Here is a 24,102-nt window from a genome sequence, read left to right as displayed (position 1 = left end):
GTCGTGAACGTTAAAGGGTTAAAAAAAAAAGTGCACCGTCCGTTTAATGGCCTGCAGTGGCAGCTGTGCTGTTAACTTTGTCCCTGCCACACAAAGACTCGTTAAAGCTACTTTAAAGGTCCACCATTCAATTGTCCTCTCCCTATACACACACACACACACCAACTTGCCATATGTCTACCCATAAGCCCCGCCCCCAATCCCTAAGATCCCGCCCACCAACCTGGAGGATCGAATATCACGTCCGTCTTTCGCTGCATCACTCGACTCCTTATTTCATCTAAAAATCGCTGTTACAGCAGCACTGTTTGAGCCGAAACCTCTCGTCCACGCGGATTTGACAGCACAGAGCGTTAGTATGATACCCAATCCGTCCTCTGTATCCTAAACCGGGGGTTGGGAGGGCAGAATCAGATCTTTTGACCCCAGCCATCATTCCCTGGATAACGGGCACAGAGCCACCCGACAGCCTCGATTGTTGTTTCCTTTTGCCGACATCTGCTGCGTGTTGCTCACATTTGCATCCGAAGCAACAAGAGGTCCGTATTAGGATGTAATGGACCACTTTCATCTCAATCCCTGAAGACGAAATCAAGCTTATTTGGATCAGAACATCTCATCTGTTTTGTTCATTCATTGAGAGCATAATAACAATCGAGGGCTAGGTGACATGATGGAGAGTGTGGAGAAGGAGTGCGGCGCTCTGGGTGGATTGTTTCAGGCGATCGTCAACGATATGAAGGTACCACGACTGTTTTATTGATGCAGATATTTAGCAAAAAAAAAAGATGGTTGTGTTTTATTGCCTTTGTTTTCATCAGGGGTCCAGCTGCCTCCATCACTGATGCTGTGATTAATGGCATGGGGGTCTCAGCATGGAGGGCTTTGTTGTGAAATAAGAATTGGACTCTTTTGTAGATGATAGTAAAACATGTAATACGTTAAAGCATTTTTTCTGTGCATTTTATTTGCGGTATACATACGACCATTACATTGAAGACAGAGTAAAATTTGTAATTTTTTTTTTGTTAACTTAATATAGATCTATTAGTGGTTTAGAAATGTTCAGAATTCTTTTTATCCCATTCTTTTTTTTTATCCCAAATAGTTTTTATATGAAGCATGGGCACCACCCACTTTTCCAGGTTTGAATGGAAATAAAAAAAATATGTTTTAATAGTCAAGTACATTTTCTCTACTCTCTGTCTGTCTGTTATCGCATGTTTAGAGAGGCTCGTGTGTAGTTTGATTTTTACAAAAACCGTATAATCCCATTTTAACCCAATTAATTTTACTTGACATGGTCCTCGCCATTTACAAATTTGAAAATGGTGTACTAAAAGTCTGCCTAGCTATTAGGTGTCCAATGAGCAAAATACATTTACCTCTTTTTTTTGGACTGCGGTCAGAATATCTCTCAGGTTGACCCTCTGTCATTTTTATGATTTTGAAAGCAATGTTAATGTGCGGGGATTACGCATGGCTCATAAAGAGATAGAAATGCATCAAAGTGAGCTTAAATGCGGAGCTGAACTAGACTCTCACTTGCTCAAAGCCTCGTTGGGGTTTTAGTGAAGTTAAAAAAAAATCTAATACAGCTTTTAAATAACTGTTTGTATCAAATATTGGTATTCGTGCCTTTAGGAAAGCATAAAGTCATAATAGTGAAATTGTGTTCAATTAATAGTGAAAATAGAGAAAGTTTGTTTATTGGATAATGAAAGTCATTCTAACTATACATTTGAAATCTGGGGATTTATTCATTTAAATATCATAGTGGCTATTTTGTACAGTATAGCCTTAGTAAAATCATTATAACCATCATTATAACAATAAAATATTATTACCTAGAATGTAAGTAGTGGATTTCTTTATTTGCATTATTTATTCTTATTGATTTATTTGCATTTGCTTTACATTTGTATTAGTATTCCTTACTAAAAAAGCCAATGTTAAGAAGCACTTTAAAAATTCAGCATCCAAGGTCTTTGCACATTTGCATCGATAAACTGAATCTAATCTGTTCTCCTGTAATATTTAAAGCTCTCATGGCCATCTCTCAAATACGATCTGCTTTTCCTACAGCTATTTTTTGGAGCGCTTTCCAGCCTGTTGTGTTGCTGGAGCAGAACCCTGCGGTTGCACATACTGTTCCATAAATGGTTTCCATGTTCTCATGCGGCTCCAGTAGTGAACGTTATTGCTAAAAGTTGGCGTTTGAGTGAAGTTCGGTGGCCAGATGCCAGATCTGGAGTTCATATATTGTAAACGGGTTCAGACTTGGCTCGGGACCAAACCTGGCAACGTTCAGCTTGTTTGACATGCAGTATATCAACGCTTGTAAAGAGGGTGAAGCCTGAGAGTGTCGTAATGTCAGAGACGATGTGCGTAGGTAGGGCAAACTCCTCTTCAAAAATTAGCATAATGTAGAATTTCTCTACTCTGTGATTTCACTTGGCAGACCCAGATCTATAAAAGAGTTTACAGCTGTGGCCAAAGGTTTAGGACAGCTATTTTTGTAAGAATAATATGAAACAAAACACACGAATCATAAGCTGCTTTCACTTTAAAAATAAAATAGAATTCAGCTAATAGCATATTAAATAAATAATAATTATACTCATCTGTTTTAAACAGTTAATTTAATACTTTTATATATATATATATATATATATATATATATATATATATATATATATACAGTATAATTTTTTTTTTTAATTGAGCTTTAAAAATTCTGTCTTTTAATTTTAATATCATTTTGAGTTAGTCTTTAGCAAGTTTTTAACCGTGATAACTACAGATAAGCTCAAGGGCTGATATGACAGTAATATCTTTAAGGTCACATTTTCATTCTGGAGTCATTCAAAATGTTTTTGTTATTTTGTTTAATGTGTTTATTGGACACAAGGACTGCAGTACTGCCACAAACTAGAAGGAGCCGAAATAACTTAGCCGAAATAGGGCTTTTCTTCAAAGTCTTATCTAGGCTTTCTCACTGATTCCAATCATAACACCAGAAAGTTGACTTATTTTTAAACAAAAAGCAAGACATTTTAATGATATTTTAATGTTTTGCAGGAAATACCTGTTTTTTTTATACTAGTTTCTTATTAAGTAGTGATCCTAATTCAATACGATCTGATTCAATATTTTTAATATTTATATTTTAATACATATCAGATTAAATGTTTAAAATTGTGATGAGGGAACAATACGGCCAGTAAGTGAATTGATGTCAGCATCTGCAGACTGTTCTTAACCTGCAACAACCTTCTTTTTTCATCTGTTTCAGTCTCAATCTCCTCGTGTCCTTGTTACTTCAAAGCTAATTAACCACCTGTGGGATTTAAATATACCAGGCTTTGACTGTTTAAAAGAGCTTATTTTTCTCATTCAATGATTTGTGTACAATAGCATACATACGTTTGTTGTCTATAAGATTTATTCATTTATATAAAGAGATTTATGTTGTTATACGACAAGAACTTTAAATTTATCAAAAAAGACAGTAAAGCCTTTTTTTATGAGTAAATGTCATTGTTTTCAATGTTTTTTTAGGGTATTTAACAGTTTCCATAAAAAAAAAGAAAGAAAAGAAAGCACAACCTTTTTTCAGCATTGGTAATAATAAGAAATGTTTCTTGATGATTCTGAATAATTTACATCACAAAATATATTAAATATGTTAAAAGATATCTAAATTGTATTCATTTCACAACTTTACTGTTTTTACTTGTTGAGCTAATAAATGAAGCCCTAATTTGTTCTCTCTTTTTTTATATACTCCAAATTAAGTTTTTTTCAAACAAAAGAAAACCAACATCCAGCAAAAGAAAGATTCCGACATTAACGAACAAAATCAATCAAACTGCCATTGCATTTATTTATTTGTTTATGAAATAATAAGAAACCACTGTTTGCAGTATATCTTAGATTTATATCCCTAGCGGTTGTGTCAGCAAAATCGATGCCAGAATGCCTTTATTCAGCAGATTTAACACAAATGTGTATAGAAACAAAGGATTTTTAAAATGATAAATGCCTTAACCTCTAAATTAAAAGATCATTTGCTTACGGTCATCAGAGACCTATGCAACAACAACCTCATCCCAACCTTTTCAGTTTCCTAACAAGAGCTGTCAGCACAATTTTAAAAACATTCTTCTCTCCCATCCCTGGAAATTTCGGTTTATTAAATACAGACTTTCTCTTGAATTGATCCAGTGTGAAAGCTGTTTTCCAGTTGTTTTATATGTGATGCATCTTGGGGTGTGATAATAAATTATCATTTCAGAATGAAAATTCTTAATGTTTACTTTTTGACCAAGAAATAGTTTCTGGTTAAGGTTGTTAAAGTGATAGTACACCCCAAAATGAAAGGTTTGTCATCATGTCGTCTTCATGTCGTTCAAAAACCTGCATGACTGCATGATATTCTGAAGAATGCCGGTAACCGAACAGTTTCGAAGGCCATCGTCTAGTGCTGATTGTGAGGACAAAAAAAACTGAGACAAAATGTCTTCAGTTATATTTCAAAGAAGAAAGTGAACCATGCAGGTTTGGACCAATATTTTAAGAAGCCTTCTGTGAACAACATATGCTGGTCATTTTAACGTCATATAAAGTCATGATGACAGACGGGGTCAGCCCACCTGGACAAAATTTTGCTGGCGTTCCCGTAGAGAATGTTCTTCCAAACCAGATGGAAGTGTGTCACGACCGTTTGTGTTCAGCGAGACATCTGGTCCTCATCTGAATTGCTTTGCTCTCTTTGTGTTACACGGAGTTCTGAATGCGTCTGTGTTTTGTAATACCTGAAGTTTACGTCCTTACAAACTCTCTCATATGTCTCTCTTCATTCCTGTAGTACTCATACCCGGTGTGGGAAGACTTCATTGCAAAGGCCACGAAACTACACTCCCAGCTAAGGTAATATAACACTTCAGATGTCTTTTATTACTTATTTCTTTCATCTTTTTAGAGATATTGATACTCGCCTTAGGCCCTGTTCCAAATAGCACCCACAACCCAAGCGGTCCACCTGTGCAGTCTACATTTTTTTTCTGCATGGGTTGTTGGGTAATAGTCTGTTCCAGTGTGGGATTGACAAAATGCCGAATAAGCACTCTTCTGAATCATAAAATGACAAATGAGACACCCTCAGGTCTCATGGACTCCACAGCATCAAATTTACTTTAAGCGCTTTATTCGGGACAGGCCTTCATCTGCATTCTCAAGACGTGATTTTTCAGCAGTTCTGTCGCTGTTCCTAATCAGCACTGGCGCTGATGACTATAAATGTTTTGCCGTTTACTCCCTCACAGAACCACGGTGTTGGCGGTCGCAGCGTTTCTTGATGCTTTTCAGAAGGTGGCAGACATGGCAACCAACACGAGAGGTACATTTAAAACGTTGAGATCTTAAATGATCAGTGGTTTTTGAGTTGCAGGTTGTCGACTGCTTTGGATGACTAGTCAAATTGCAGGTTCATATTTATATTTTCTGCTAAATTGCAATTGTTATTTAAAATGTGAAAAAAATGATAAATTCCAGGTTTGCTGCATGATTTGGCCAAATTTTTGTGGTATATCAGTATGGCTATAACATAACAGAATAATAAAATAATACATATAATAATGATTATTATTACTACTACTAACTGAAAAAATCTAAATCTAAAATTTTAAGAAAAATAATTTTATAAAATAAAATAACACATATACTTATATAAATAAATCACAGCCTTTGTGGTCTAAGCCGTGTTGCGATTTCAATTTTGTCGAGATTTCTTTGCATCAGAAAGGTCACTTTGAGTTTGTTCTGATAACTAGGAAATGGCTTGAGAGTCATATTTCATCATAGTTCAATTCTGCTCCTAGCTGGCTGCTATTGAATCTCTGAAACCGAATCCTTCCTGTGCCATTAAAATCCTTTAGTTACTGCCTGCAGGGACCAGACAAGGCCAAACGAATCTAGTCTTCATCAACACGGTTAAAGGATGTGGGTCAGGCATAGCTGTCGGCCTAGAGCTGAATTACTCATTTGTATCTGTCTTGTAAATTGCACCATATGTACACAAGCACTGAGTGCACTGGATCTTTATATCCATGTAGTGTGTGCGTGGGTTTATGTGTATAAGCGCCGACCAGCCAAAGTAGACAAAGGGATCGGTTGCTATTGGCTACCAAATTCTGCAAGGTTACAGAACTTGCACAGGAACTACATATACCTCACAGAGACCAGGCAGATATAAAAAGCTCTGATTTTATATACCTGTTTAGTGTGGAAAAGAAATTATGATGGAATAGTTTAACACATAAGTTTATGAACTTTGATAGTGGTTTGTGATTTTTATATACACAGTCCAATTTTTATTTGTCACCTACCCATATATACATAAATGCATACATATATATATATATATATATATATATATATATATATATATATATATATATATATATATATATATATATATAGCATTACAGAATAGTGCATAACTTGTTATCCTGCATAACTTTTAACAGCTGGTTATATCAGTTGGAGAATGTTACTTTTAAAAGTAAAGCATTAAAAAATTGTGTTACTCCATAAAAAAGTAACTAATTACATTACTGTAAGTAATTCATTACTGTACATTACTGCTTTTTATGTAAACTAATGCATTGTGTTACTATTGGGTTACAATTTTTCACCTGGACTGGACTGGGCTTGGCTTGGCTTGGCTTGCTAATTTGTTACCCCCAATACTAATATCAGCACACTTGCAGGGTTAAGACATTTAGAGACAGAGACAACATGGAGTAGAGTCTATCACGTTTCATCTGTATCAACCTAGTATAGGCTAATGCAAGTCTTTACCCGAAACGCAGCCACCTATCCACCTTCACCCTTCTGCCCAGTTCAGAATCATTACCAGATGCCAGTGAACCAGATTGATTCCATTTGTCCTGCGGGAGCGCTTTGTTCTGCTCCGGACTCCAAACATACAGCACTGCCATAAATTAGTTCAGTGAACTGTCAATACTTTTAGTGGATGGCTGTCACTGAAGCATTTTCACCTCTGACCCTGTCTGGCTGTTGTTTATGACTTTGCTTCGATATAAAAGTTACAAGTATTTGCGGTATACAACAAACTTGTAATGCCCTTTTTTAAGAGAATAATTAATCGTATTCTTTTATATATTTATTTTTTGCGATGCCCTTGTTTTTTGGTTTCCAGTAGCGCCGCGCTGAAATGATATCTACTCTACACCAATGAGAGGGCAGCATATAATCCCTGGTATTAAGTGTCAGCAACAGTAGGCATGCGTTCTCTCTGAATTAGGGACAGGCTGGGGGCACTGGCACAGCTGGAGGTCTCACTAAAACACTGACATCAGACGGATTCTCATCTCACCAGCTTCCAGTGACACACATTCTTCCCCCATCACCCCAGTTAACAGGCCTGTAATCACACACAGTCCAGACCGGAGGAAAAATATGTTATGTTTAAATATTAAATATACTTGTATATAATATAAAGTAAAATAATATGAATATATAAGTGTTTATACATGTAAATATTTTCTAAATCTATACTGCATGTGTGGGTGTAATTATATATGCATCATAAACACACACATATATTATGTAAAAGAAAATTTTTTTCACGATTAATTGACAGCACTAAATTAATATAAAATAATATAATATATAGCATCACATTGATAATTTTATAGTTAATTTGCTAAAATTAAATAATATAAAGTTAAAATAAACTATAGAAATATTAGTATACCGTTGTTAGTGTTAATTCATATTTTTAATATATTAATTTAGAATATAGAATTATATATTAAATGTACTATTGTTTATTATTTCCTGTTTATTTGTAGAAATGACTATTAAATATGATCAACCAATGCTTTTGATTGAACAGTATTAACATTAATCAGTTCTTGATTCGTAGTGGTAAAAAAACAACAACTTTATTTATTTTATTTATTTTTTTTTGGTGTAAGTTTAATGTAAGTAAGCTTCAGAAAATCTATACAGGGAATGTCAATGTGAAAGTAGATTACACAGTGTCTCTCTCTCTCTCTCTCTCTCTCTCTCTCTCTCTCTCTCTCTCTCTCTCTCTCTCTCTCCCCCCTTTCCTATACCTTTCCCTTCTATTATGACTCCCTGCCTTTGAGAGCAAAGGAGTCCAGCAGTCTGGCTTGTTTGTGATCTTTATAGTCATGGCGTCATGGTCAGCGTTTTTTATAGAGCAGATGTGGGCAGTCTATTAGTGCACGTGTAAGACAGGCGTGGAAGTGTTTGATGTCTGTGTTTCACTTGCATTTGGATGTCTGGCCTTTAAAAATAACAGCATTTGCTTACATTCATTTCCAGTGATGAATGCTAGAGGAGGGATGTTTACTGGAACACAAGTCAAATGTAATGATACATGCTTTGTTCATCTAGTACTTTATTAACACGTCTAATTCAATGTGTTTATGTGATGTCAGCCTTGCTCTATGCGTTGCGCCAACCCCGCAGTGATTTAGTTGTGTAAGTGTATAGTTAGTCCCGCTGGTAATGTTGTGAGAGATGCGCCACGGGAGATGGTCACAAACCTCTCTGTCATGGGATCGGGGCGAGGTGCGTTTTAATGATGGCTCTTGGGTCTGCATTTGTGTATTTTCCATCCACGCCGACGACAGGCTCTTCTCAGCGAGTGTATACAGTACGAGTGCTTATGTCTATACATGGAAGGAGCTTGGAAGCGATTTCGCCCGGCTTGCAGTGGCGAGGCAGAGATGTGTAATCCTCTTTACCTTGTTCTGACACACAGGCTGAGTTTGTGCATGTTAGTGCGAGTGTGTGTCAGTGGGACGCAGTGGGCTGCTAATCTTCCCTGCAGCTCTGGACTGGCAGATGGCATGTATCCGTGCCAGCCATCTGGAGTGTGGGGCATGGGCAAGAATTTGCCTTACTTGGCACCAGAGATTATACCGTCAGATTCACACTTGCTACATTTCACCCATTTCTGTTAACTTACCTTGTCATCAGGTCTGCGGGTCAACAAACAGCTCAACCAAACTGATTTATTAAGCACTTTACCTGTTAACTGGCCATTACCTTTCCTTAAATTAGACTTGCGGCATTTATGTTTCATACTGGCATATAGCTTTATTCTATGATTGTAAATAAAGTAAACAGTAAGCATAAAGATAGATTAGTCAGCATAATTCAGTAACAAAACTTACTGTGGCTTTTGTGCATGGTCACATGAAACCGACATGTGTTTGAACATCTATAATAGCAACCTCAGGTTTTTTGGATTTTTATCAATGGCTTACCATGGTTTTTTGTTTTTGGACATGTAATGTGCCAGTACCGTGGTTTTGCAACATGGTGTCATGGTTTTTGGTTATCTGAGACTGTAAAATCGTGGTTTTATTGAAATGATAGAATACACCATGGCAATGTTATTTTCTGACAATATTTTTTCGTTAATATAAAAAGGGAAAGTGTAAAAGTACACAAATAGAACCAACAGTTGCGAAAGTCATCTTTTGTCCTTCATTATTTATCGTTAGTTAAAGCAACGCTCATAATTATTTCTAATTATTTAAAGATTTTAATTATTTATATTTATTTTAACATTTTGATGATTAAGCTATTGCTATTTATTCAATAATTAGATGTTTAGACATGTAATGCTATGGTGTATTTCTGAGATGAGATGGTAATACTATTATTTTATTGACATGGATCATGGTCTATAAAAACGGTATTGATAATGATTCAGAACACCGTTATTGGCGGTATTATTTTAGTTCAACAAATGACTGATGGTCGGCATTGACTATTTATTATGGAACAAACAACTGTTTGGCTCTTCCAAATTATTCAAAATATTTTCTTTTCTGTTCAGCATGAGAAAAAAAAAATAGGTTTGGAACAACATGAGGCAGAGTAAATGATTTTGGGTGAACTATTCCTTTAAATGTAGACAGAATGCAGAACCAACAGTTGTTAAGCTAACTTATGTCTTTCATTATTTGTCTTCAGTAAAAGCAGCACACATTTTATATCCTTGAGTGCCTCTTATAACAATCTTTACCACAAATATTATTCACAATAGAGAGGAAACCTGGAGTGCATTTAGATTCATCCAGAATCAACACGTTTAGTGTGGAATCAGTTACGTTCAGCTGTTGGAGCCAAGCGCAGACGCTTGAACACAAAATCAAGCATTAAAAGAACAGAACGCTGTGTTCTACATCCTAATGAAAAGAGAAATGACATTAAAAAGGAGAAAATCAAATACAATACCTTTTCCACTACCTTTTTCTGATGCTCATTACTGTTAAGTTTACCTCGGGAAGTACATTAGGACGCATAACTCTGGCTTTGACCCACTGGAGCAAAGCAAAAGACGGATGACGGATAGCAGAGAGGGACATGTAACTGACTTATCTTCACCTCACACCTGACCAAACTACTGTCTCCCTTAATAGAGAGACAGATGGACAGAGGGGAATCTGTTATGTCTGTTTTTGTCAAACGTGCGAGTGTGTTTTTGGTGAAGCTGCAATGCGAAGCACATCTGGTGAGGAGGACTGCAGAGTATTTTTAGCAGCGGTGCTCTATCCCCCAGACAGGAAGTCTTAGAGGCTGTAAACACACATGCACACACTCACACTAAGCCATACACACATGGGCATCCTTAATGTCCCCTCCTCATGCCAGAGAGAGTCCTGGGAAGTCTGGAGTAATTGAGAACAGATAGAGTGAAGGCAGGGGGCCAAACTCAGCTTTGCTGTCACTGGTCTTCCTGTCTCTGTCTGTCGATTCGTGTAACTCGTGCCGGTCTGAACGTGTGAGAGCGTCTTTGACATTGAGCTCTTCTGTTTATTAGTCTGCTGGTTTATTAGATCGTTATGTAAGCCTCAGAAATGTTCTTTAGGCAAGCTTTCTTCAGCAAAAACGTGATTTTTCCGCTACAAACGTGAGAAGAGGGAAAGAGCAGTGGATGTTTTTGTTTTTACTCATGTGCATTCATGCTTGAGGTTGCGTGCAAATGTGTATATGAGGAATTGAGTATCTCAACACTTCATATTTTCTTCAATCCCACACTGTAGTGGCCCCAAAGAGATATTTATTAAATGTAAAGTGAATCTGCATTTGTAACTCTTCTAATGTGGTTCATTTTTAAGTCAAAGTAGATATTTAGGGGGCAAGACGTCATGTTATATACATCAAGACTTGATTGGAGAATCAGAATGGAGCTGGAACAAATTTGAGTTTTCTAAAACGCTGAAAAAGAACACACTTTATTTCATTCAAAGTGCTTTTTATATTGGTCTTAATAGAAAATCTGGTTTAAACTTGTTCTGGTCGTCTAAAAGCATATTAAACTCTTAACAGAAAATACTTAAAATAAACAATAGTTTTCTATTAAATGATAAACAGACTAGAAAAATGTTTTAATGTCATTTTAACAAACAAACTACTTATAGCTTTTTTTGTGAAGTAAAAATATTACAATAAGATATATTTAGGTGTATGTCTAAAAAATTATTCTGATTAACTATGGTCTTTATAATAAATATTTTTATGTTTGAATGCATGTATTTGTCTTTGGGAAAATTATGAATTCATATTAAAACCAAATGCTAGGTTTTAACCAAGTCATAAATCTAATTTGAGAAATGCAAGAAAAAAAAAGAAAATAAATATATATTGAATATTTTTCTAAGTTGGTCCAAATTATAATTTTTTTGTGTGTAGATAGCTAAAATTATAGCACTGCTCAAGTGACATTAGTGGAACATTGAAGTCTTTTCAGAGCAAAATCAGACTGCTGCAGTGCCAGCTATTCACAAGCTCTGTTAAGAGTGTCTGCCAGCTACTTGTGCACCTGCACTCATATCCATTCAGCAAGCGAAAGGCCCCATCTTATAGTCAGAGACCCATGGAAACTGCTTCTCCCTTCAGATGTTGCTTTATCAGATGTTTTGACTAAAATAATGTTAAGGTCACGTTTAGTTTCTTTTATCAAAGTGGCACCACTTTTAATCAAAAAATGATTACAGTAATTCAGTGTGCTTTTATTTTTAAATGAACATGGATTAAAATTACCAACTCTATTCCCTTTTGGGTTGAAATTTTGGTGTTAAAATGAACAAGACGGTATAGTTATACAACATGATTAAAAGGCTATGTTGTTTAATAAATGGACTAACTTAATGTCGTCTAGAAAATTTTCATTTTCTCAACACGTGTCAACAAAGTGAAAATGAGTTCAAATTGAAAAATGTTCTCATTTACTTCCATTGTGTGGATGAAAATCACTTCATCTGTGTTTCTTAATACAAAGTAATTCATGCAGGTTTGAAACAACATGAGGTGGAGTAAATGGCAATGAACTATCGCTTTAAGCAACATGAGCAGTTCCTCAAGGGTTCACAGATCTGCTAAATAGCTTCCCAGTCGTGGGCAGGTGTTGGAGGCAGTGAGAGTTTGGCTGAATGGAGCATCTGAAACCTCTGCATCACATGATGTGAAGGAAGGCTGTGGGAGTCGCAAGTGTCCGGTCGGGGTGGGAGGCCAGGGGACTCCTGGATACAGGAAGTCTGTGAACGCTTTCAGGATGGAGCTGTCAGCTGATCCCTCAAGGGAAGGGAAGAGGATGCTGGCAGGTGTGTGAGTGTGTTTGTGTAGCATATCATCTCGACTGTAGCAATGACGTCGAGGAGGTCTGTTTTTGAGATAAAAAAGCCTCCGCTTTTGAGTGAAAGTGCAGCTGTGAACTTTGCATTGAGCCATGCAAATGAATGTGTGTGTGTGTGTGTGTGTGTGTGTGTGTGTGCAGATAAACTCAGGAACAGCTCTGTTATGTCTCAACACCAGTAGCATTGAACTTGATTTGCCTTACCAAAGACCTTTGAGAATAGGATGTGAGACGTGCGTGCTTTTGGACAAGCATGCCGTGTACTGACAGCGAGTCTTTCTCTCAGACCGACACTATGGGATGGACCTGTGGGTCTGAGCCAAATGGTACACAGGGAATTTTCTATTTTTTTGCTATATCATTTCCTGACTACAGCCCTTAAGACTGAGGATTCAGATGGCTGATCTTTAACCCTCCTTTCCTCCTAACTGTCACCTGGTTTGGCCACTATTCAGTCTGTCAGTGTCCCACCCAGCAAAATGACTTCTCATTTGGTGCTTTTTATAGCACTGATTTGATTGAAGAAAATGCATAAATATATATCAAACAGAATTTGATTTGAAACATAGTTATTATCGTTAAGACTAAGCTATATTAGTGCTGTCGAATGATGAATTGCGATTAATGTTGTATTAAGTGTATTGTTTATATTTGTTATGTGTGTATAAATGCATACAATTATGTGCATATGTAAGATAAAATGCTGTTTATATATAATATATATATATATATATATATATATATATATATATATATATATATATATATATAATATCAATTTTATTAATATAAATATATACGTGTAAATATTTTGAAAAATAAACTGTATGTGTGTATATTTATATACATAATAAATATAAACAGTGCACACATGTATATTATGTGAATAAAAACTCTGTATATATTTTAAATCTAACGTATATTTTAAAGTCTCAAAAGAACTGATGTGGCTTTTTTCCACTAACTCTCATGTAGGAGGCTGCTAAGGTTTTCAGGTCTGGTGCTTCAGTAGCCGTGTGTGTGTGTGTGTGTGTGTGTGTGGTTACAGGAGGGCAGGTTATTGCCGGCCTCTCCCATTCTCTCCTGTAATAATGGTGTTTAGGAAACATGAGCAGACAGGAAAGGCAGATACAGAGTGGAAGAATGAAGGGATATCCCTTTACCGGGTTCCCTCCTTTTCCCTTTGGACCTGGCTGGATGGAGAGATGGAGTTCTGTGCTTCTGGGCTGCTCCTATTTCTTATTGCACACAATCAAATATTGCTAAATTTATATTCGATGTACAAAAACACTGATTCGTGTTTTTTAAAAGCTTGTGTAATTGACAGACAGTCTTTATTTGTTTTGTTTTTTAAATTTATGATTTGGTTGCATCAACGGTCCCAGCATTATTCCACCATTGCGAAAGAAATAATGCATTAAATTACTCTGATGGAGTTTGCTGCAAAGCTTATTCAAAAGTCTGTAGTTCAATTCCCTAACAAATTACCCCAATGAGAGTACTCTTTTTAGCGAATCAGTAACATATTGTGCAACCAGTGTAGTCTGATTCTTGAACAAATTACTAATGAGCCAGTTTATTATACATTTTAGTGTATAAAAACACATAGCAACAAAACCAGTATAATTTGATTCCTGAACAAATGACCTGCACAAATATAATGAACCATTTTAGTGAATCAAAAACAACACAACAAACGTAATCTAGTTCCCAAATGAAAGACTCTAATGAACTTTTTAGTGAATCAAAAACGTAAATATTCTTTTGAATATAGCCTATATATATTCACAACATGTATTTTGTCAATACGTATGTCACAAATATTAATGAATGAAATAAGTAAACATTTCTGTTAGATATTGTTGTCCATGCAAACAGATCATTTAAATAAATTACTTGTTTTTCTCCATGCATTTCTTTTTTCAGAGTATTAAAAGAACCATTTCACAGTTAAGGAAGCAGAATCATTCCGTAAACACCGGACTCATTTAGTTCTTTATGTTTCTCATCTGTCGATATCATAATCAGTCAGATGTTCCCTTTTATCCATCGGCCCTTGAACTCTGTAAGTAGAGCCTTTGGCCTTTCTAGCCTGTGTAACCTACTGGCCCTCATACCGACAGAGTTCAATCTCATCAGATCTGGCTGTGAGATTGGGGGAAATCTTGGCTGAGCTGGCTGTGTTAAGGCCCAAGCAGGCTGGGTTTTATAGCTTAAGACCCCATTTTAATTACACTTGGCTGGAGAGGAAAGTTAACACCGCTAAGTAATTGTGTTCAAGGTCACCAAGCGAGTGAGCACTTCTTGATGGATCAGAGCCATTCGGTTTGGGAAGTGTTCTATTTTGTGGCCTTTGAAGTTCTGTCTCTTGTGAATTAATATGGTCCAATTATTTTGCACTTTCACTGAGTAAGCACATACTATTTCCTTTAATGGGCCTGCTTTTGTGTTTCTGATTAGTTTGCCCCCTTGTGGTCATTTTTATATGTGCCATTAAAATCTATACACAGACAAATTAGTTTAATGTTTTCAAAAAATACTGACACTCAGAATGTTCTTATTATTTTCTTTTTTTTTTTTTTTACATTCGTTTGTCTTGTTGTCAGGTGCCACCAGGGATATCGGCTCCGCTTTGACCCGGATGTGCATGCGACACCGCAGCATCGAGGCCAAACTGCGCCACTTCACCAAGTGAGTGATCGACCCGTCCATGGCCTGATTACTTTCATGCCTTGCTCCCCGCCAGTCAGACGGCACAGGCAGGGTTTTATGCCTGTGCCAGGCATTGATTTTCCACTGCGGAGATAAGCAAACTTTCATGGATCAATCGGCCTGCTCTAAGGCTTTAATGTGTTGTCTTCAGAGAGACCAAATTAGCTCACTGCTCACAGATTTCCAATGCTGACCTTAAAGGAATAGTTTTCCCCAAAATGAGCCTTTTCTCATCTCGCATTTCATTCCAAAATACTCATTTGATTTCATTTATTCTGTGGAACACAAAAGGAGGAAATCTTCATATTTTACATATTCGCAAATATAAAAAGAAATGTTTCCGTTTTATTATATTTTAAAATGTAATTTGTTTCTATGGTGGCAAAGCTGAATTTCAGCAGCCGTTACTCTAGCCTTTGGTGTTATTCATAATTCTAATATGGTGATTTGATGCTCAAAAGTAATTTATTATTACCAATTTTGATCCATTACCATTCAGATGTTGGGTTGAGTTATTTCGATTTCAAATAAATGCTGTTTTTTTTAACTTTCACTTCATCAAAAACCCTGAAAAAAAAAAACGGTTTCATGGTTTCTGCAAAAATATTAAGCAGCAAAAACTATTGTCAGCACTGAAAATAAATATGAACCATTATTAATAATTAAGCATTAAAATAAATTACATTTTAAATTATTAAATCATTCCAAATCGCAGTATTCTTTCACAGCGTTAGTTTTTGAGAGATATGATTTATTTTAAATTTTGACTAGTAGCATATTTATAATTCAGATCATTTTTCACATTCTTCTTTAAAGATATATTAGTTATATTCTTCTTAAAAGATAATAAAATATGTATAAGTGTATTATTTCTAACTGTATTATTTTTAATTTATATAGTGCTCTCATGGAAAAAATGATTGCCCCACTCCAAGACAAGATAGAAGAGTGGAAGAAAACAGCCGCCCTGCTTGATAAAGACCATGCCAAAGGTAGGACTGACTCATCACATGCAAACCTGTTTCTACACACCAAGCCACTAACACGAATTTATACTTTCTTTCTGTTCACCAGAGTACAAGCGCTCTAGGCAGGAGATCAAGAAAAAATCATCTGACACAATAAAGCTGCAGAAGAAAGCCAGAAAAGGTTGGTCTTTTCTCGAAGTTGCTCACACACACTTTGCCTTATTTTCAAAACAGTATGTTAAATTATAATTGTGGTGCTGGGATGTTTTCTAACTCAACCTCCTCTCTCGCATGCTTACTTTTTTAATGCCTAAATTAATTCAGTTAAAGATCATAATGTTGAAGAGTTGGGTCAAAAGGTCTTGGCAACCCTATTAAATCAATAGATGATGGTGATTAATAAACTGTATCACCATCTAGTGGAGGAATGCTTCTATTGTGTTTGATTTTGAAGGGACAGTTCACCTAAAAATGAATATTCTGTCGCTAATTACTAATTCTCTTGTTGTTCCAAACCTGTATGGCTTCCTTACTTCTGGGGAACATAAAAAAAATGTTGAGAGGGAAATTTATAATTACATTAGTGCAATGTGTGATAAATGTTGTGAGGCAACGTACACGCTTGCGGTCGCATTCCTTTTCAATTTCTTCATGGCAATGCTATTTTTCTCTCTGTCTTTCATACTGTGATTGGCTTGGCTTCTGCTTATAAACTGTAGAACTACCAGGTATGTATTCAGGCAGTTCCATCGTAGTTCACCACATTTAGCATGACTAACATTCATTTCATTTCATCCGAGGCATTTCGCGTGCGTTTTAACGAGTGTGTTTTAGTGTCCTTATCAAACACAGAATTTCATTGTTTTCAAAGCGTGCTCATCTCATCGTCATTCTTTCCATCAGACATAATAAGCATCTGTGTTATGAAATCACAAACGCACAATCATGGAATATTTGCAATGTGTTTAGATTCATAGTCATTTATTATTTTCATTATACGGTCATGAAGGTTTCCTTGCATGAAGCCTAACAATGCCTGTTTGCTGTGTTGACATTATCCACCCTTATCTATCTTTGGTCATTCCGACCCATGGGTCATTTGTGTTGACATCTACATCAAACATTTCATGTGTTAAAAATGCTTAGCGAGTTAAAAGTTCAAAACTTTGGGGTTCGTAAGATTTATTAATGATTTTGAAAAAATTAACTAATGCTCACCGAGGCTTTCGTTGATCAAAAATACAGTAAATACAGCGAAATTACTATTTAAAAATTGTTTCTAAAATGTAATTTATTCCTGTGATAGTCGTTATCAATGATAAAAACATTTATGCTGTTTAATGTTTTATGGAAATCATGATATAGTTTTTTTTCAGTATTTTATGATGAATACAAAGTTCAAAAGAGCCTCTATTTATGGTAATGCTGTAAGTCTTTACTGTCACTTTTGATCAATTTAAAGTAGAGCTGTCAAACGATTAATCGTGATTAACTGCATCCAACGTTAAAGTTTTTGTTTACATAAACATGTGTACTGTGTATATTTATTACATGTATATAAATACACATATATTAAAGAAAAATGCATTACATTTCTAAATTAAGTATATTTATGTGTACGCTGTATGTGTGTGTCTTTATATATACATGATAAATATACACAATAAGCACACATTTTTTTATTTTGGATGTGATCTTCGCTGAATAAAATCTTTCATTCCCCAAATTTCCCCCAAAATTCTTTAATGCATTGTTCATCCACACACTGCTTTATTGCTTCTCACAGCATCTCGTTTTCTCAGGTCGAGGAGGACTGCAGCCACAGCTGGACAGTGCCATGCAGGATGTGAGCGACATGTACCTTCTGATGGAGGAGACTGAGAAGCAGGCTGTGCGCCGAGCCCTCCTGGAGGAAAGAGGGCGCTACTGCACCTTCATCAGCTTCCTGCAGCCTGTAGTGGTGAGAATGAAGGGCTCTGGGTCTAGAAGTTACATCTAGATAATATATAATAAAAATTATTGTATTCAGTTAAAAACAGCTATTTTAAAAACGCCAAAAAAACACACACATCAATTGACAACATGCCCCGCTCTCTCTATATGTACTTGAATGAAAGAGAGGAGTGCTTGCTGCTTTTTACAATAAAATGGCATTAACCTCTTGCCTCAGATTGGTGAAATTGCCATGCTGGGAGAGGCCACTCACCTCCAGGCCATTATTGATGACCTCTCCGTGTTGACCACTGATCCACATAAACTGCCAGAGGCCAGCGAACAGGTGCTTAAAAATGCATATATGATAAGCGTTTAACAAACACACACACACACACACACACAAATAATAGTAATGATGTATTATCTTTGTTTCCACTAGGTGATTTTGGATCTTAAGGGGTCTGACTATAACTGGTCCTACCAGACTCCACCTTCTTCTCCCAGTAGTGTTGGATCTAGGAAGAGCAGCCTTTGCAGGTGCTTGTCTCATTATTTTTTCAATCACAATTAAAGTGCCCCTATTATGGTAAATGTAAGATTCATATTTTGATTTCGGGAGTCTCTGACACGCATGCAAGGTGCAGTGCTGCTTTGTTACCGGAGAAACCACTATATTAAAGCTCCTAAAGCGACTTGTAGTGGGAAAGTATGAATTTGTATTATCGTTTAGACCGACCTGAAAAGACCAGTAAGTGGGCGGGCACTTACTTTGCTAATATTTCTTGGTGATGTTAACATGAATCAGCTTGGGGTTCGTTTCAGTGATTCAGAACTTCAGCACAGTATATGTGGTGCACTTTCAGATTTAAAACGTCTGAAAAAAATGCATAATAGGGGCACTTTAGGATTTTGCTTCATTTCTAAATTATCACTATTAATTACTACTATTAACTAATATAATTGCTGGTTCTGGGAATAACACTAATGATTTCCTTGCGTTCCACTCAGTTTGGTGCACCTGCCACCAGGTGGCGCCCATCGCCTGAGCAGCGTCTCCTCTCATGATTCTGGATTTGTCTCTCAAGATGCCAATGTACACTCCAAACCTCCTTCCCCCATGCCGTCTGACATCACTAGTCAGGTCGGTTTGTTTTTGTCTGCTTCGTTTAATTTCCACATCCACATTACTAACCTATCTTTATCTCTCTTTTGGTAAACAGAAGTCCTCCAGTTCTGCATCCTCAGAGGCTTCAGAAACCTGTCAGTCAGTCAGTGAGTGCGGCTCACCCACAATAGTAAGTATTCATTTCTGTCAGGAAATCTTATTAATAAATGATTTGATTAGTTAATATCTTTGTACCCAACATCTTCAGTTGAGCTCTGTTACAGTTTTTGGTTAAATCAACAGAATTTTGTCATCATTTATTTCTTTTTCACATAATTTGCACTGTTATCATATTTTTTTGATTTAACACTTAATCACAATATCCATATATTTGAGCTCAATAAAATTACAACAGAATGTAGTATATTAGAGCTTTTATAGTATGTATATAATTTACATTATATATATATATATATATATATATATATATATATATATATATATATATATATATATATATATATAATGTACAAATACAAATATAACATATTTTCCTAAATATCTACATGCTTGTGTATGTGTGTGTATATATATATATATATATATATATATATATATATATATATATATATATATATATATATATATATATATACTCACTCATATGTAAAGGAACCTTTTATTTTGGAAGCGATTTATACTGATGTATGTAGGTTAATTTAAATGGTTTTTGTATATAATTACATGCTATTTGGTGTGGGATATTCACTGAAGCTTGTGTGATGTTTTCTGTATTTGACCGGGCCATCCTGTCATTCCGTTTCCACAGTTCGGCTCATCCTTTGCTACCTTTCGCCCTGCTCACTGTTTTAATGACTCCATCAGGCCTCACTCTTACATACTTCCTGCGTCCCCTTCCTATAATCAATCCCCAGGATCAAACTCCCCTTCACCCACATCAAAGATTCCTTACTGGAAGGTTTGTTTTTCGTTTTGACCATTCGGTCAGCCTTTGTTTGCTTTATTATCTTCTGTTACAAAACATTATTAGTTTTAATTTGTTTGTTTTTATCTCATCCCGTTTCATTTCTTTATCATCTGCTTTTCGCTATTAACCAACATCCTAAAATTCGCTGGTTATTAATTTTTTGTACTAAAAGAAACATGCACTAAATAAGCAGGTCCTGTCCTGTTCTGGCTATATTTCCATGACCTAAAAAACCCCCCCAAAAACCATTTCCTCTTGCAGCAGGACTGGTCAAAGGCTGGTCACTATGAGCAGACAGCTGTAAGCGGCCAGCGCAGGACTGAGGCTGCAGAGGCCTCTAGTGGAGTGGGGGGAAATGGAATAATTCACCCTGAGGATCCTTACAGGCTAACTAGGATGAATTCTAAAGACCTTTCTGCAAAGGTATTGAGAAATACTTTTTACATAATTTTAACATAATTTTAAACACTACCTGTTTACAATAATTCAGATTTTTTGAATGGTTTTAAAACGAGGGCAACATTCATTTAATTAAAAATAAAGTAAAACAGTAATATTGTCAAATATTATTACAATTTCAAGTAGCTGTTTTACATTTTAATATAATTTATTCCTGTGACATTAAACCTGACTTTTCAGTCTTCGATGCCACATGAAAATTATACTAGTATGCTGATTTGGTTTTAAGTTATAATCAGTTATTTAAAATAAATATTTTACATATTAGAAATAAGCAATTGTTTTCAAGCAATTGTTTTAAATATCTCAATAAAAATTTTACTGCCATCACAGGAATAAATTACATCTTAAAATGAATTTTAAAAGAAGCTGAATTTAAATGGTACTAAAATTGTTACTGTTTCTACTGTATTTTTAAAAAACATAAATAAAAACAGATTTTCGACTAGTGGTGTATCTATTATACTCTCTCTTTTTCTCTTAGCATGGTAAGCCGATGTCATCCGCTGCTAGTGAGCTGGCTATGGTTCTGACCCGTGGGCTCAGTACAGAACAGCAGCAGAAAAGCAGCTGTGACTCTCTGCAGTACTCCAGCGGATACAGCACACAGAACACGACACCGTCATGCTCAGAGGACACTATCCCTTCACAGGGTAATACACACACACGTAAACACTTTAAATACGGGTGCACGCCATGTACAGCATTTTCATTCAGAAAAAAATATATATTAACACGCATAAATATTAAGATTACCAGAAAGCTCTTTATCAGAAATTATGTGAAAATAAACCACAAAAGTGACTGGATTGCTACACGAACTCCATACAGCTTACAAATAATAGCCCTCACTGGATATAAGCAGTGCACTCAACAAGAAACAATACTCGAATAAACTTGAAATGCATTACACATAAATAATGTAACCATTAAAAAATACAATGAACATTTAAATACAGCACATTTAACAATTTCTGTTGATATTTTTCAGTATGAATGAACTGTATGTTTGGGATCAGTAAGAATATTTATTATTATTTTTAAAGAAATTCATACTTTTATTTAAATGGATGTGTAATGTTACAAATTATTTCTATGACATTATAAATGCTGTTATTTGGGGCTTAATTTAAAAAAAAGGATTATTAGAATTTTAGAATGATTTCTGAAAAAGCATGTCATACTGAAGACTGGAGTAGGGCTGCTTGATATAAATTAAATAAAAAAAACTACAAACAAGTTTTAGAGGTAATTTTACAGGAATTTGTAGATTTATTTCAAAAACATTCACATATCTTACCAAACCCATCAGTAGTGTATACAGCAACATTTCAGTTGTTAGGTTGGGAGTGTGCTTGTGATGCCATAAAATGGCACCTAAATATTAATCTCGCTATATTTTTAAACACAGACATATTTATTCAACTGTTAGCATTTTAATAAGACACCTAAACACACACACAAATACAAAACACTGCATGAAGGTCTTCTCTTCCCATCTTTCTCCTCGCAGGATCTGAATACGATTGTTATTCCATGAATGGCGATGCTGATAACGACACACAGACGGACTTCGACAAGTCCTGCACCGTCCCTCGCCACAGCAATCTGGCTCAGAACTACCGCCGTATGATCCAGACCAAGCGGCCCGCCAGCACCGCGGGGTTGCATGGAGCACTGGCTGCCCATGGAGCGCCAACAACCAATGGCAAAGGAGGAGGAAGCGGCGTCATAGCCTCAGGAACAGCCACCATTCGTAGAACCCCTTCATCTAAAACAAACGTGAGGCGCACTCCATCCAGTGTGGGTCCGATCCCCATACGTCCACCTATCGTCCCTGTAAAGACCCCGACCGTCCCAGACTCCCCTGGATTCCCCAGCCCTCCTCCCGAGCACAATGGAAGCGAGGAAAACCTGTACAATGATGAATTGTTAGAAATTCTGGACTACAAAGCTTCTCCCAAGCGAATGAGTCTGCCAACGTGGGGAGCTGGTGGTGGAAGTGTTTACGCCCAGCAAACCGGAGCTGCGGGATTCACTTCAGAGGAAGAGCAGATGCTTGCCGCCAATCGCCATAGTCTGGTGGAGAAGATTGGAGAGCTGGTGGCTAATGCTCACGCTCTTGGTGAGGGCCAGTTCCCATTTCCCACGGACCCTCAGGCCGGCCAGGGCCACCAGCAAGAACAAGGGCATGAGAAGGACGGTGAAGACATGTTGAAGACCATCCGTAGAGGAGTCCGTCTTAGAAAAGCGGCATGCAATGACAGATCAGCACCGAGGTTTTTGCGATAGTTTAGTACTGCTTCTCTTGCCAAGTCTATTGCTACAGACTCTCCTAACGAAGTGGAACAATATATTAACTGAAAATATAAAAGAATTGTGATTTTTTTTTTTAAAGTCAGTGTTAAAATTCTGGCATCGAACAACTAGAAGGCAAGTGTCAATGTTACATGTTGAGTGCGTATGGACGCTATACTCTATTGTTGTAGTTATATTCGCCAGATTTGGACTATTATCTCTTTGACAGGCATGGAAAAATTGTGGCCTGAAGGATGAGAATGTAATTTTAAAAATGTGTATTAACGTACTAGTTATGCCGGCTGTTCCTTTTTGGAGTTGCAATTTGTAATGACTATGTTCTTCATGTTACTTCTATGTAACTGTGATGTTTTTGAGACATTTCTGTTCCCACGTGTAACTATTGTAAAAAGCCAAAGTCTTGTTCTCAACTGAAAAGCTGCATAAGACTGCTTACACCGCAGCTGAGTCTCAGATGGACCACACAATCGAATCACCGCACATGCTGTAAACTGCCAAATAAAGCACATCAGTTGTACTAGACTAGAGAATTTTTTGGTTCTTGTTTAATGAGTACTTGTGGATGGTTTTAGAGAAGCGTGATAGTGTATATTTAGGGTTTTATTTTAGAAATGTCCAGCAGGTGGTGTAAGTTTGTGCAATTTATTGTAGCATATGAATATGCCAGTTATAAAATACTATGTACTGTGATATCAAAGTATCACACTATATATATATATATATATATATATATATATATATATATATATATATATATATATATATATATATATATATATTATTGATCACTATTTGTAGGACTACAGTTATACTATGGTTAAATTACAGTTAGGAAAACCATGTGGACACCATAGGTTAACTAACTGATTTTTGGTTTTATTTTTATAAACCCTAGTTAATTGTCAAT

The 24,102-nt window shown here is 36.1% G+C and overlaps 1 protein-coding gene across 6 annotated transcripts; it reads left to right on the top strand.

Annotated features, from left to right (window-relative positions):
• The first annotated feature begins 218 nt into the window (after window positions 1-218).
• mtss1la (MTSS I-BAR domain containing 2a) lies at window positions 219-23,717 on the top strand. Of its 6 annotated transcripts, none has more exons than XM_043216562.1 (16): window positions 219-742; window positions 4,871-4,932; window positions 5,328-5,401; window positions 15,316-15,400; window positions 16,322-16,413; window positions 16,496-16,570; window positions 17,109-17,117; window positions 18,192-18,349; window positions 18,560-18,667; window positions 18,764-18,861; window positions 19,333-19,465; window positions 19,545-19,619; window positions 20,259-20,408; window positions 20,682-20,840; window positions 21,361-21,529; window positions 22,390-23,717. In XM_043216562.1, the coding sequence occupies exons 1-16, from the start codon at window positions 671-673 to the stop codon at window positions 23,166-23,168; spliced, it is 2,298 nt and encodes a 765-aa protein (XP_043072497.1). In that variant the 5' UTR covers window positions 219-670; the 3' UTR covers window positions 23,169-23,717. The 6 variants fall into 6 exon arrangements, with proteins under 6 accessions (XP_043072497.1, XP_043072496.1, XP_043072498.1 ...); XM_043216561.1 differs by having other exon boundaries at window positions 20,679-20,840; XM_043216563.1 differs by lacking the exon at window positions 17,109-17,117 and having other exon boundaries at window positions 20,679-20,840.
• Window positions 23,718-24,102: the final 385 nt, after the last annotated feature.

This window comes from Puntigrus tetrazona, chromosome 18 (assembly GCF_018831695.1).
Source record: "Puntigrus tetrazona isolate hp1 chromosome 18, ASM1883169v1, whole genome shotgun sequence".
Classification (NCBI taxonomy): Eukaryota; Metazoa; Chordata; class Actinopteri; order Cypriniformes; family Cyprinidae; genus Puntigrus; species Puntigrus tetrazona.
The sequence above is the reverse complement of the archived record's forward strand: the minus strand, read 5'-3'. Positions and strand labels throughout refer to the sequence as shown.